This window comes from Macaca fascicularis, chromosome 7 (genome assembly GCF_037993035.2).
Source record: "Macaca fascicularis isolate 582-1 chromosome 7, T2T-MFA8v1.1".
NCBI classification, from domain to species: Eukaryota; Metazoa; Chordata; class Mammalia; order Primates; family Cercopithecidae; genus Macaca; species Macaca fascicularis.
The window spans coordinates 50,423,969-50,438,223 of NC_088381.1; the positions used below are offsets into that span (position 1 = coordinate 50,423,969).

The following is a 14,255-nucleotide window of genomic DNA, read 5'->3' on the forward strand; positions in this document are numbered from 1 at the left end:
CACTACAGATGAGTTTTGCTTTTGCTGGAAATTGATTAAATGCAATTATTATAATATGTGCTCTTTTTGGGTCTAGCTTCTTTAATTCAGCATGACGTTTTTGAGCCTTGTCCACATTGTTACATGTACATTGTACATGTTCTTTTTTTGTTGATTTGTATTTCATTTTATGGATGTACCACAATTTGCTCATCTATTAACCTGTTGGATATTTGGGCTGTTTCCAGTTTGGGGAAATTATGAGTAGAGCTGTTATGAACATTTATATAAGTCTTTGTGTATTATCTTAATTTCTTTTGGGTAATACCTTATAATAGAATTATTGGGTTGCCCAGTAAGTGTCCTTATAAGAAAGAAATAACTTCGTAAGAAACTTCTGTACAGTTTTTCAAAGTGATTGTATTGGCCAGATGTGATGGCTCATGCCTGTAATCCTAGCACTTTGGGAGGCTGAGGCAGGTGGATCACATGAAGTCAGGAGTTTGAGACCAGCCTGACCAACATGGTGAAACCTTGTCTCTACAAAAAAATATAAAAATTAGCCAGGTATGGTGGCACATGCCTATAAACCCAGCTACTCGGGAGGCTGAGGCAGGAGAATCGCTTGAACCTGGGAGGCGGAGGTTGCAGTGAGCTGAGGTCACGCCACTACACTCCAGCCTGGGCTACAGAATGAAACTCTGTCTCAAGAGAAAAAAACAAAAACAAAAAACAGCGATTGTACCATTTTGCTTTTCCACCAGCTTTGTTTGACCGTTCAAGTTGCTCTATAATCTTGCTAACAGTAGTACTGTCAGTCTTTATAATTTAAGTTATTCGTGTGTCTGTGTAGTGGCATGTCATTGTCATTTAGTTCTCATTTTCTGAATGAATAGTGAAGCACATTTTTTATGTGCCTATTGGCCACGTTCAGAAACAGAACATTTTCAGTGTCCCAGAAACCTTTCTCATATTCCCTTCCAGTGACTACTAAACACCCCTCTCCCCAAAAACTAACCACCATCTGACTTCTATAGTTTCCCTGTTTATGTGCTTTATATAAAATGAGTAATACAGGACTCTTCTGTCAGCCTTCTTTTTTTTCGCTCGTCATTATATTTATGGGACTTGTCCAAAATGAGATTGTTTATTCTCATTTTGTGAGTATATAACAGTCTGTCCATTGATGGGTATTTGACCAATCTGAGGTTCTTAGCTACACAAATAGTGCTTCTGTGAACACTCTTGTATATCTTTTGGTGGACACTTGTATGTGTTTTTGTTGGGCATATAAGTAGGAGCGGAATTAATGAGTTATAGGGCAGCGCTTCTCAAACATTAACGTGCATATGAATTATCTGGGCTATTAAAATGTTGATTGTGAATCACTAGGTTTGGGGTATAGTCTCAAATTTTGCATTTCTAGTAAACTCTTGATGATGCCAATTATACTGATCCACACTGACTCACACTTTGAGGGACAAAATCATAGAGTATGCTTTGGTAGATATTGCTGGAGTTTTCCAGATTTTTTTCTGCTCAATTTATACTCTTACAAATAATGCATGAGAGTTCTCCACATTCTTGGCTATATATTCCTGATATTTTCTTTTTAGCTATTTTGGTAGGTTTTCATTTATATTTTCATAATTAATAGTGAGTTTGGACACTTTTCCTTATGTTTGTTGACCAGCTGGATATCCTCTTTTGTGAAGTGTCTGTTGCAATCTTCTGCACAATTTTCTGTTGTTTTCTTTACGTAGTTTTTGTTTCTGCCATTATATTTTTTTTACTCTTCTTAATTTTTTTTTTTTTTTTTTTTTTTGAGACAGGGTCTCACTCTGACACTCTGGCTGGAGTGCAGTGGTGTGATCGCAGCCTTGAATTCCAAGGCTCAAGAAATCCTCCAGCCTCAGCCTCCCAAGTAGCTGGGACTATAGGCACATATGTCACCACACCCAGCTAATAGTTCTTATTTTTAGTAGACATGAGATCTCACCATATTGCCCAGGCTGCTACTTATTCGTTTAGTTCTTCGAGCTCCTTGTTTATTTGTTCTTTACTCTTAGCGAAACCTCAGACTGTTGCTTATTATCTGATCTTTACTCTCTTATTTCAAAGAATCTGCATTTTTCTGAATTTATTTAGTTTTTTATGGTGCAAATTTAATTAAAATTTACTTCTATTTCCAGTTTTATTTATTTTCAAAACTATGCCCTTTTCTGTATCTTGAGGGTTATGTTTTCCCCTTCCATTTTGTTGCAGAATGTTTTCATAAATCTGTATTATTTTTTCTTTTTTTTTCTTCTCCTTCTCTTTTTATTTTATTCATCCTCCTGCATGGAGATGTCTCATATGTAGAGGCCTGAGGGTGGATTCATCCGCAATAACCTCACTGTCCTTAGAAACTAATAGTTTCCTTTCAAATATTATATAAGAGACCTGGCTAATGTAAGTTTACATTTCTGTTCATTGATCCAGAATCCTGAGAGGAGTGAACTTAGAGCCTGTCCTAGCCAAGAAGTTATCCTTAATTTCTTCTGTAAGGAATCAGTTTTTTGCTAGCCACAATGCCAGTTGAATACTGTAGTTATTCATCCACCCTTCTGGCATATCTGCCTATTATTTCTCACACAAATTTTTTATTTCTCCGATTATTATCTGGTATGCTGCAGTATACATTCTAGGGCACAGTTATTTCAGATGATCTTGATTAGAAGTGGTAAAACAGATTCCAGATGAGGGGTTTCTTATTTTTTCTATGGCTCCCATATTCAGTAGCTCTTGCCCCTCTTGGTAATGGTGTTTCTGTGAGTATCTTCTCTTTCTCTCTGAGTCACAGAACTCCTTTCTCAGGAAGGCACATCACCAGTTGGCTCTTGGCATCTTTCTTCCATCACGATACCATGTCTTGCATAAATTCTTCAACAGTTTTGTCATATGAATGGCATCTATTCCTAGTTTCTAGTATTGATATAGTTCTCTACTATTTTATATTTGTTTTGGCATTTTCGTTTTGATAAGATGAAGGTATGAGTTAAAAGTTCAAGATACACCCGGGAGGCAGAGGTTGCAGTGAGCCGAGATCTCGCTACTGCACTCCAGCCTGGTGACAGAGCGAGACTCCGTCTCAAAAAAAAAAAAAAAAAAAAAAATTCAAGATATTTGAAGCGGAGGGGATCACCTGAGGTCAGGAGTTTGAGGCCAGCCTGGCCAACACAGTGAAAACCTGTCTCTACTAATAATACAAAAATTAGCCAGGTGTGGTGGCATGCGCCTGTAGTCCCAGCTATTTGGGAGGCTGAGGCAGAAGAATCATTTGAACCTGGGAGGTGGAGGTTGCAGTGAGCCCAGATCATGCCACTTCCCTCCAGCCTGGGTGACAGAGTAAGACCCTGTCTCAAAAAAAAAAAAAAAAAAAAAAAAAAAAAAGTTCAAGATATTTTCTTACCTCGAAGTCTAAAACCCTTTAGATTATTTTTCTTTTTTCTTCTCTTTTTTTCTAAAATGCTTTAAGTATTAAAAAGAAATGTACCTTTTCCTCACCATGGGATAACAAACAGTTATGCAACTTTCTGTGAGGTTTGGTTGTTCGTGGTATCTCAGATGACGTTATATTTTTGCAATTGGTTGATATGCTATAAGTGGGCCAGAATATCCAAGTATACATCAAGAACATTTATGTAGATGTAAATAATTCACTTTCTGTAGTGGATCAGACAGATGAGGTACTCTAATTGGGTAGCTAAAATGGAGATCTTTGACCTAAGCCTTGTTATACTGTTTCATGAGAAGTTAGCGTATGTCTCTAGCTTCACTGATACAGTAAGCTCTGATAGGGACCCGAAGGGCTTATCTAGCCTGCTTTGCTTTTAAAACTGCAATTACACTTTTGTTTTGTTGCATTTATATTGTGACTTTTATATGAATTTCTTATCTCTCTTTCATTAGGGACTAATTCTTGACAATTTTTAAAAGAGCTTCTGCTTTGTATTTAGTATGAAAATCTTAAGCATGTGAACCCAGTAATACCATTTTATTTATTCTCCTCATCTTTTCTCCTGTCTCTAAAGCGAGTCATAACTTTGGAATAATCTTTTGAAAGGGTACTAACTACTCACAAAAAGTAATTTTGACACTTTAAACCTAACTGCCTTTCCCACCCTTCTTTTTTCATTTCCTAACATATTGGAGTCAAAGACATTTGCCAGATTGTGTAGACTGTCTTTATTTTTAGAGCTCTTGTTTACTTTACTAGATTTGTAGTTTGGAAAAAAAAAAGTACCTCTTTGGGGCCAAGTTCTGGTTGGTTCCTATTGGGTATGTTGAAAGTTTGCATCAATATATAGCTTATTAGTTATCTCTGATATATTCTATCCTCAATGTCATAACCCAAAACAAAACATAAATACCACAGTCTTAAAATATTTTGCACTGCTAGTCTTAAAAAAAAAAAAAAAAGCAAGGAAACATTTTTTTTCTGCAACAAAATAAGTCTTGATTTAATTTATATTCCTATTTATCATCTTATCAAATTACAGGCATGAGAAGCTTACTTATAGTACCTGGCCAGACCTCTAGATTCCTTTTTTTATTAAGAGGCTATAGAATTTAGGGTCTTTTCAAAAACGCATCTTTGGTATAAGATTTTTTTCTCACAGTATTCAATTAAGTGTACTAGGTTCAATTGGATTAGCTTTACTTGGATTCCTTTAAAATAGTAAATCTTTTCATTGTTGAAGAAAAATTGTTATTTTTTTCTATCACTAATCATTAATGAAAGGGAAATGAGAACATTTTCTTTGACTATTACTACTTAAACTCTTCTTAAATCTTTAAATTAATTTAATATTTGGGAATGTTTAATCCTTCAGTGGACCTTACTGTGCAGATAAAATTTACACACTTGAAACAAAGAAAATGCAGTTCCAAAAGATGTGATTAGATTATAAACTCTAGCAGCATAATCTTTTTTTTATTTAAACTTTTTATTTAGAAATAGTTTCAGACTTATAAAAAAGTTGGCCAGGCACGGTGGCTCATGCCTGTAATCCCAGCACTTTGGGAGGCCAAGGCAGGCAGATCACAAGGTCAAGAGATCGAGACCATCCTGGCCAACATGGTGAAACCCCGTCTCCACTAAAAATAAAAAAATTAGTTGGGTGTGGTGGTGAACACCTGTGGTCCCAGCTATTCGGGAGACTGAGGCAGGAGAAATGCTTGAACCCAGGAGGCAGATGTTGCAGTGAGCTGAGATCATGCCACTGCACTTCAGCCAGGTGACAGAGACTCCATCTCAAAAAAAAAACAGTTGCAAAAGTAGGCCGAGCGTGTAATCCCAGCACTTTGGGAGGCCAAGGCGGGCATATCACTTGAGGTCTGGAGACCACCCTGGCCAAGATGGCAAAAACGCGTTTCTATAAAAAATACAAAAATTAGCGAGACGTGGTGGTGGACACCTATAATCCCAGCTACTTGGGAGGCTGAGGCAGAAGAATCATTTGAATCTGGGAGGTGGAGGTTGCAGTGAGCTGAAGATCATGCCACTGCGCTCCATCCTGGATGACACAGTGAGACTCCATCCAAAAAAAAATTGCAAACGTAGTATAAGGAAGGTTTTTATAGCATTCACCCAGCTTTCCCAAATGTTAACATTTAGCATAGAATGGTAATCCAAACCAGGAAGTTAACACTAACACAATACTATTAACTGATCTACAGACCTTATTCAAAATTTGAAGTTGTCACACTGTGTTTTTTTGCTGGTTCAGGATCTAACCTAGGATTCCACAGTTGCATTTAGTTTTTATGTCTTCTTGGGATCCTCCAATCTGTGATAGCTCCTCAGTCATTATTGTTTTTATAACTTTGACACTTTTGAAGAGTACTAGCCAGTTATCTTGTAAAGTGTCTCTGAAAGACAGAAGAGATGTTCAGTTCGTTATCTCAGGAGTTACATGATATTGATATATCTTATTACTAGTAATGTTAACCTTGATCACTTGGTTAAGGTGATCTGCCAGTTTTCTCCATTGTAGTTACTCCTTTTCCCTTTGTAATTAACAACTATGTTGCGGGGAGATATTTTGAAGTATGAAAATACCTTCTTTTTCACAATACTCTTGCCCACTAATTTTAGCATCAGTTAGTGATTCTTGCCTGCAATAGTTACTGCTCTGGTGTTTGCCAGATGGCAGTTTCCTATTTCTATGATTCCTTCTGCATGTACTAACTGGAATTTTACTGTAGTAAAGGGCTGTCCTTTTTCCCTTATTGATTTATATATTTATTTGATTCTATCAGTATGGACTCATAGATACTTCGTTCTGTGGGTTATCCATCACTATCAGTATCTATCACTATCACTAATCTCCCACTGATCACTTTTCTTTAGTCTCTTATTTAGTCTCTAGCACCATGTTATCAGTTAGAATATCAGGGTTCTTACTCTAACTTCCTACGTGCCGTGAAATTCACCTTTAGGCAAAATATTAAACTATTGTCGCCCTCAGTGCCCTCTCTCATAAAATGGGAATAATATCTGCTTGCGGTATGTAAATAGATTTGTAAACTATAGAATGTAATACATATAGTAATATTGTCATTCTTTTGTTGCTAAATGCCACAATGGTATTCAGAGAACAGGGGCTCTTTTCAGGGGCTGACTTAAGAATTAATTCTTTTAGACTGTCCACTTATTTTTGTAGGGAGGCCCAAGAATGAAGGTGGAGAGGAACAGTTGTATGGAGATGAAAGGCAGAAGGAAGCCAAAAGTAAGTCACAGAAACACAGAACAGCATATATTTTCACTTTCTGCTGTGTGCAGTAAATACTTACTGAATTCCCTAGAATATCATGGAATAGTAATCTATTTCTTTGACGATTAGTTTTGAAAACTCCCTTGTTTCACATAACAAAATATTTTTAAATTAAATGTGGCATATAAAAACAACATTAACTTAATTTTTCCTGTACCTTAAGCTATTGTTTGATTTGGAAATGTTACCTCTGGTGTACTTTAAGGATGTGTGAAGCACACAAAACCATAAGGTGTTATGAATGTTATTACTCTTGTTTTATTCCCGAGTTTGCTTTGTGAGTCTTTGCAGATACCTATGACAATACTGTGTACAGAAGTCCTTGATGTGACTTTTTCTCATTTTTCTGAATCAATACGTATATCCACTGCCCGAGATCATTTGTTTCTCCATCCTCTTTGCTGTAGGTATTTGGAGAATCTGTTGAATACTAAATTTGTGATTTAAGGTAGGGGTGTGTGTGTGTGTGTGTGTGTGTGTGTGTGTATGTGTATGTGTGTGTTTCCTTTTTCATGTTTTATTTTGTCTTTGGGGATGAGAGTTTTATTTCTTCCTGTCACAACAATTGGGCAAAAAATAGTAGACTAAACTGCTAAGTAGGTCAACCTGCCTGAGCACCATGAGGTGGCAAATTCTAATAAGATTTCCTGACTTCAGCAGTTATCAGTGATGGGAACAGGGAGTAGAAATAGCAGTATTTGAACTTCAACTATCCAGGGAAGAATAAATGAGTTTCTGCTTTGTTCAACATTTGTAACTAAAGAAGGATTTTACACCACCATGTCTTTTTCTATTTTGTTTTAATGAATATGGCCAAATAAAGGCATGAAACCAGAATTAAAGAATAAGATCACAGCAAATTATTATATTAATGGATTTAGGCTATTTAGTAGGCACCTTCTGTGTTCTCTAGTACACTAAAAGATTAGAAATAGCCTTGCCTTCTTGTTGTGTATGTGTATAAAAGTGAACATTAGGTGTTGAAGCTATTAAGGGATGCTATTTTGTGTCAGTTATTTTGGAGATGGATGTTTTGTAAATCCTCTTAGACATTAAAATCAACAGATGCTATGAATGAACTTCAGACTTGTGGCTTTAGCTTAGCTTTTGGTCATAGGTTGGAATTTCATCGTTGTTGTTGGTCTTCGGCTACTGACTTGTTTGCAGAATGGTGCTCAGCTAAACTCTTCCCCATGTCATTGGTCTACCAAGTATCTTAAAACTCTCCAGATAACAATTGCAAGCGCATTGGGCACTGTCAAGAAACACCTCTTAAGGCGTTAATACTTCTAAATGAATTACTCCGATTCCTTTAGGTTGGTGCAAAAGTAATTGCGATTTTGCCAGCAGAAAGTGCAATTACTTTTGCACCAATCTCATAATTGATCTGAAACCAGTTATGAAGAGGCAAGTATTATGGGAAAATATTTTTAATTGCTGCAAGGTCACACGGCGAATATTTTACATAGCAAAATTAAGTACTTACTCACCAGAATCCAGTTTGATCATTTGCTGTCTAATTAGCCTTTTGTGCTAAATCTTTCAGTTTGGTTGACAGACATCAACAGGGTAGTTTTTGACAAATCATATTAAAACCAAGTAGTTTTAACACTTGAGTTCCCTACGTCTTTATTACCATTACCTCAGTTTAGTCCTCATTATTTCTTGTCAGGGTTACTTCTGTAATCTCCCACTGATCACTTTCTTTAGTCTCTTATTAAGTCTATACTAATATCTGAATAATCATTTAAAAATACAAGTCTGGTCAGATAATTTTCTTGCTTCCAGTTTCTTCAAAGCTCCCAATTGCCTTAGAATAAAACCAGGCTTTCTTAGCATGGAATTCAGGGATCTTAGTGATGTAGTCCTGGCCTGACTTTTCAGTCCTGATTCCTTACAACTTCCCCAAATGACTTGTGGGTCCTTGAAAACTCTGTAGTTTTGCTTCTCACCCTTGCTTGTAATGTTTCTCTGCCTGGCATGTTATTGTCTTATTGACTAGCTCCTATCCATGCTTTAAGACACAATTTAAATTTTAGAAACTTTTAATTATGGATATTGTCCAAACATACACAGAAATAGAATAATATAATAAACCCCATGCATCCATCACCCAACTTTAGAGTATCAACATTTAGCAGATTTTTCAACTATGATTTTTTTTTCCAACTCAGTCTTCATTGGAGTCCTCCATGACCTCTCTAAGCAAAGTGAGCCACTCTTTTCCTGTGTTCTCTTTAGCACCTTGACCATCCTGCTATTAGAATGCCTGCAAATATAATTCCTCATTTACCTGTCTCTCCCTCTACAATGTGAATCCTTAAGGGTAGATACCAAGCTATTTTCACCTGTTCTCTATGCCTAACGTATATGCCAACACATAATAGGTGTTTAATATATATGAATGAAAGTAATAAACCAACCTCTTATCTTCTTCATCCGCACTTGCTATCACCCTTTCCTTCCTTCACAAAAATAGAAAAAAACAAAAACAAAACAAAACAAAAAAAGCAACTTTTTCCCCCAAAGAAACCAGATACGAAAGAGTGTGTATGTATGCACGTGTGCATTTGTTTTTACTTTTTCAAGAAAGGCAAAACTAGTCTATGATGATAGAAGTCAGGATAGTGGTACCTTTGGCAGCAGGTGAGGTGGAGGTATTGTTGACTGGGGAGAGATCATGCATGGAGGAGCCTTCTAGGTTCTAGAAATGTTCTATCTTGATCTGGATGGTGGTTAAATATATGTGTGTATAAAAATGTATCAAGTGGTAAAGTTAAGATGTGTGTATAGGCTGGGCACGGTGGCTCACGCCTGTAATCCCAGCACTTTGAGAGGCCGAGGCGGGCATATCACGAGGTCAGGAGATCGAGACCATCCTGGCTAATGCGGTGAAACCCCATCTCTACTAAAAATACAAAATATTAGCCGGGCGTAGTGGTGGGCGCCTGTAGTCCCAGCTACTCCGGAGGCTGAGGCAGGAGAATGACGTGAACCCAGGAGGCGGAGCTTGCAGTGAGCCGAGATTGCACCACTGCACTCCAGCCTGGGCGACAGAGCAAGACTCCGTCTCAAAAAAAGAAAAAAAGATGTGTGTATAATACTTTGCTGTATATAAGTTACAACTCATTTTTTAAAAGTCTGTTTGCTTTTTAAAACCTGTTCTCTTCAATTATTTTATTTTATTTTTTTTTCTACTGCTGGTAACATCATTTTCTTGATTACCCAAATCGAAAAACTGGGAGGTTTTCCAGACTTCTCCCACTCCCTCCTGTGGACTCTGATGAATCCATTTTATAAATAGCATTTGATCTTTCCCTTCTTATTCATCCTTAGAACCTCTGCTCCCAGGATACGGACCAGCCTGTGATGGGCCCACTTTGTGTCAGGTGTCCCCATGGTCTTATGTGTTGAGGGAGGAGTCATCTGGCTTACTACCCACTTAAGAGGAGTTGTGAGTGGGACATGGCTCAAAGGCCTTGTTTGGGAAGGCAGTGATTCACATCACTAACATACAGTAGGTGAGAATTTAAGGCATATCCATTAAGCCATTTTTAGTAACTAGATAAGTGTATCCATGTAAATGAGGTTATGATATTTTAAGTAAAATAACACAATTTTTGCTAACTGTATATTTTATTGCAGCACATCTGTGAAGGTGTGCCATTCAATCTCGTTGGATAAATGTTAACTGAAGTTTAAAAGAAACAAATTTTTATGACATGTAGTGTGGAAATGTGTAGTACAGTTTAAGGCAAGATGCATTTTACCTAAGTATCCCTTGTCATTCTTCTTCTATTGAAGGAAAGGTGGTAAAAATAAAAAGTCATAGGAGGGTTCCAAATGGTGATAAGAGTTTATCCTGTGAGCCTTTTCCAATTTTATCAGCAGCAACATTATTATTATTATTTTAGGCAGGGTCTTGCTCTGTTTCCCAGGCTGGAGTGCAGTGGCGCCATCTCAGCTCACTGCAGCCTCTGCCTCCTGGGTTCAAGAGATTCTCATGTCTCAGCCTCCAAAGTAGCTGGAATGACAGGTATGTGCCACCATGCCCAGCTAATTTTTGTATTTTTAGTAGAGCTGGGGTTTCGCCATGTTGGCCAGGCTGCTCTCCATCTCCTGACCTCAATTGATCCACCCACCTCAGCCTCCCAAAGTGCTGGGATTGCAGGTGTGAGCCACCATGCCTGGCCACCAGTTCTATTATTAAAGAAGGACAGAATTGACTCACTTTTAAGCAAGCTGATTTTATGTTTGATTCTTCAGAATAAATGTTTCATCAAATAGAGAACAGATACAAAGATGCAATGATCAGAACAGTGAATACTCAAATGTATGCAGTTCCTGAGTAGAGTTTATTTTCTTATGAAATGACATTAAGATCATACTCTTCTGAAAATAAACTCAGGATTTAAGAGAGTTCCATTGTGGAAAATGCAACGCAAAGAGTTATGAGCTGGGCACAGTGGCTCTCGCCTGTGATCCCAGCACTTTGGGAGGCCAAGGCTGGAAGATAGCTTGAGTCCAGGAGTTGGAGACTGCAGTGAGCTATGACTACGCCACTGCACTCCAGCCTGGGCAACAGAGCAAGACCTTGTCTCTTAAAAAAAAAAAGAAAAAAGAAAAAATGACATAGTGCTGGTAATTTTAGATACAGAAGGTAACATTTGTATACTTTGTATTATTCATATCATTGTTAAAGAACACATCTTACAGAAAAAATGAAAATATAAAAGCTGAGGATTAAATTTCCATGGTAACATCACCTTATTACGCTACAGTTGATCCTTCAGCAATGCAGGAGTTAGGGGCACCAACCCCTTGTGCAGCTGAAAATTCAAGTATAAGTTTTGACTCACCTGAAATGTATCCAATAGCCTACTGTTGACTGCCTTACCAGTAAAATAATTTTTAACACATTTTCTATATGTATTATATAATATATTCTTATGATAAATTAAGATAGAGAAAATAAGAATCATAAGGAAGAGAAAATATATTTACTATTTATTAAGTGGAAGTGGATCATCATAAAGATCTTCATTGTCATCATCATCATGTTGAATAGGCTGAGGAGGAGGAGTAAGAGGAGGGGTTGGTTTTGCTGTCTCATGGGTGGCGGAGGCAGAAGAAAATCTGCCTATACATGGACCTGCACAGTTCAAACCTGTGTTGTTGAAGGGTCACATGTAATTAGTTTTAGATTCCATTTAAGTAAGTTTTAGTACTAAAATTGTTCACAGCATAAATATTTGAAAATTTTATGTTAATTTTGTGGAAGCTGGCACATTCTTTAGAATCCTGTTACCTCCAAAACTTATTTGTAGACTATTATTTGCATAAAGGACAATATTTTTCTATGCATGCTTCAATTATTACTGAATTGATTGCATTGATTAGTGAAACACAGATTAAAACCCCAATGAGATACCACTCACTACATATCTATTAGAATGGCCAAGATTAAGCAAACTATAATACAACTGTTTGCAAGGATGCAGAATAAATGGAGCTGTCATGCTTTGCTGTTGGAAATGCAAAAGGATACAGCCACTTGGCAAAAAATTTAGCAATTTTTTGTAAAGTTAAATAGGTACTTACCATATGACCCAGCAATAAAGGCCCTTAGGTATTTATTCAAGAGAAATAAGTTACTTTCACACAAAAATTGGCTCACAAATGCTTACAGCAGTTTTATTCATTATCACCCCAAACTGGAAACAATCCAGTTCATACATTCCCCAGTGTTTCAACTGAGTTGTGGCGCATAACTCATAGAACTGTATACTAAAAAGAGTGAGTTTTACTGTGTGTTTATTCCTCAGTTTTTATTGAGGTAACTTATACTTCAACAAATCTGACAAATTTTTTCCCCATCTTTTAAGGATGTAACTAAAATATTTACAGAAAAAAAAAGCTACAGTACCTGGGATTTGCTTCAAAATTGTCTGGCAGTAAAGGTAGGGATAAAATAAGATTGATTATGAATAAATGGTAGTTACATTATGGGGTGCGGACATGGATGTTCATTTTTTCTCTATACTTTCATACATGCTTGAAATAAGCAACATTAAAACAAATTATAGGTTATCTGGCAGATGTGAAATGGGATCTCATGTTTCAAAATTTTATTTTCCTGATTATAATGAGTTTTAGCATCTTTTCATATTGGCAGTTTGGGTTTCCTCATTTATGAATTTTTGTTTTTGTCCTGTGCCTATTTTCCTACTAGCTTGTTTGGCTTTTACTTATTGATTTTAGACCTTTATATATTCTGGATACCAGTCCTTTGCCAGTTACACAGGTTGTAAATCTTTTTTCCCAATCTGTTATTGGCTTTTCAATTAGTTTATATTAGCTTTTGTTGTATGTAAGTTTTAAATTTTTATGTAGATGGATTATCAACCTATTTATTTTTTATATCTTATTTCAGAAAATCTCTCATAGGAATTTTTTTTTTTTTTTTTTTTTTTTTTTTTTTTTTAAGACAGAATCTTGCTCTGTCACCAGGCTGGAGCACAGTGGCACGATCTTGGCTAACTGCAACCTCCACCTCCCAGGTTCAAGCGATTCTCCTGTCTCAGCCTCCCGAGCAGCTGGGACTACAGGTGTGCACCACCATGCCCAGCTAATTTTTGTATTTTTAGGAGAGACGGGGTTTTACCATGTTGGCCAGATGGTCTTGATCTCTTAACCTCATGATCCGCCCTCCTCAGCCTCCCAAAGTGGTGGGATTACAGGCGTGAGCCACTGCGCCTGGCCTGAAATATTTTTTTATTTCTTTGTTTTTCACATTTGTCTAATTTCTGGAATTTATCTTTTTGTATAGGAATTCAATATTTTTTTCATATTGATTATCAGTTGTCCTTATACTAACCTTTCCTACTGATTTGGAATGCAACCTACAGTTCTTTACCACTGGGCTGCCTACTGATGTTGGTTGCCTTCCTTGACCATCTTCTTGTTTGTCAAGAGGAATCCTAGCCCCTCCTTCCTGCCCATATGACCAACAGTTGCTTCTTCTCCTCTGGGTTTCTTTAGGAGTAGTTATAAATTTATGCTGCTTTGGCTTTGCTTCTCTTCCAGGTTTGGAAATGGGTCGTTTTAAACTTTTTGTCAGGAATATACTTGGTGGAGGTTGGGGTAGAGAGGAGCAGGCAGGCACAGGCTACAGATTTTATATGTTGAGCTGTTTTAGAATGAGTGTTTTAAATTATTTCTGTTACTTATTTAAAAATTTGACTATTCATGTATTATAAGTGGTATAAAAAATTGTGGGTTTTATTTTAATGGGTTTTGTTTAAAAATGTAGACATTTTATTGGATTCTGTTTTAATTTGGGTTAAGAAACCCTGGATCTTGGGTTGCTTACATTTTTTCTATAATAAACTTGCATCCTCTTCTCTAGCCAAACTAAATTACATTATATTCTTTGTTCATGCCATGTTCCTCTATTCC

The 14,255-nt window shown here is 36.8% G+C and overlaps 1 protein-coding gene across 6 annotated transcripts in view; it reads left to right on the plus strand.

The window, feature by feature from the left end:
• The window catches only part of REC114 (REC114 meiotic recombination protein), a 124,909-nt gene that overhangs the window by 63,275 nt on the left and 47,379 nt on the right, over nucleotides 1–14,255 (plus strand). For 2 of the 6 annotated variants that reach the window (XM_015453046.2, XM_045395709.1), the window contains exon 3: nucleotides 6,687–6,752. The exons of the other annotated variants lie outside the window; for them this stretch is intronic. In XM_015453046.2, the coding sequence (XP_015308532.1) occupies nucleotides 6,687–6,752 (66 nt within the window). The remainder of the gene's footprint in view (nucleotides 1–6,686; nucleotides 6,753–14,255) is intronic. 6 annotated transcript variants of the gene reach the window in all.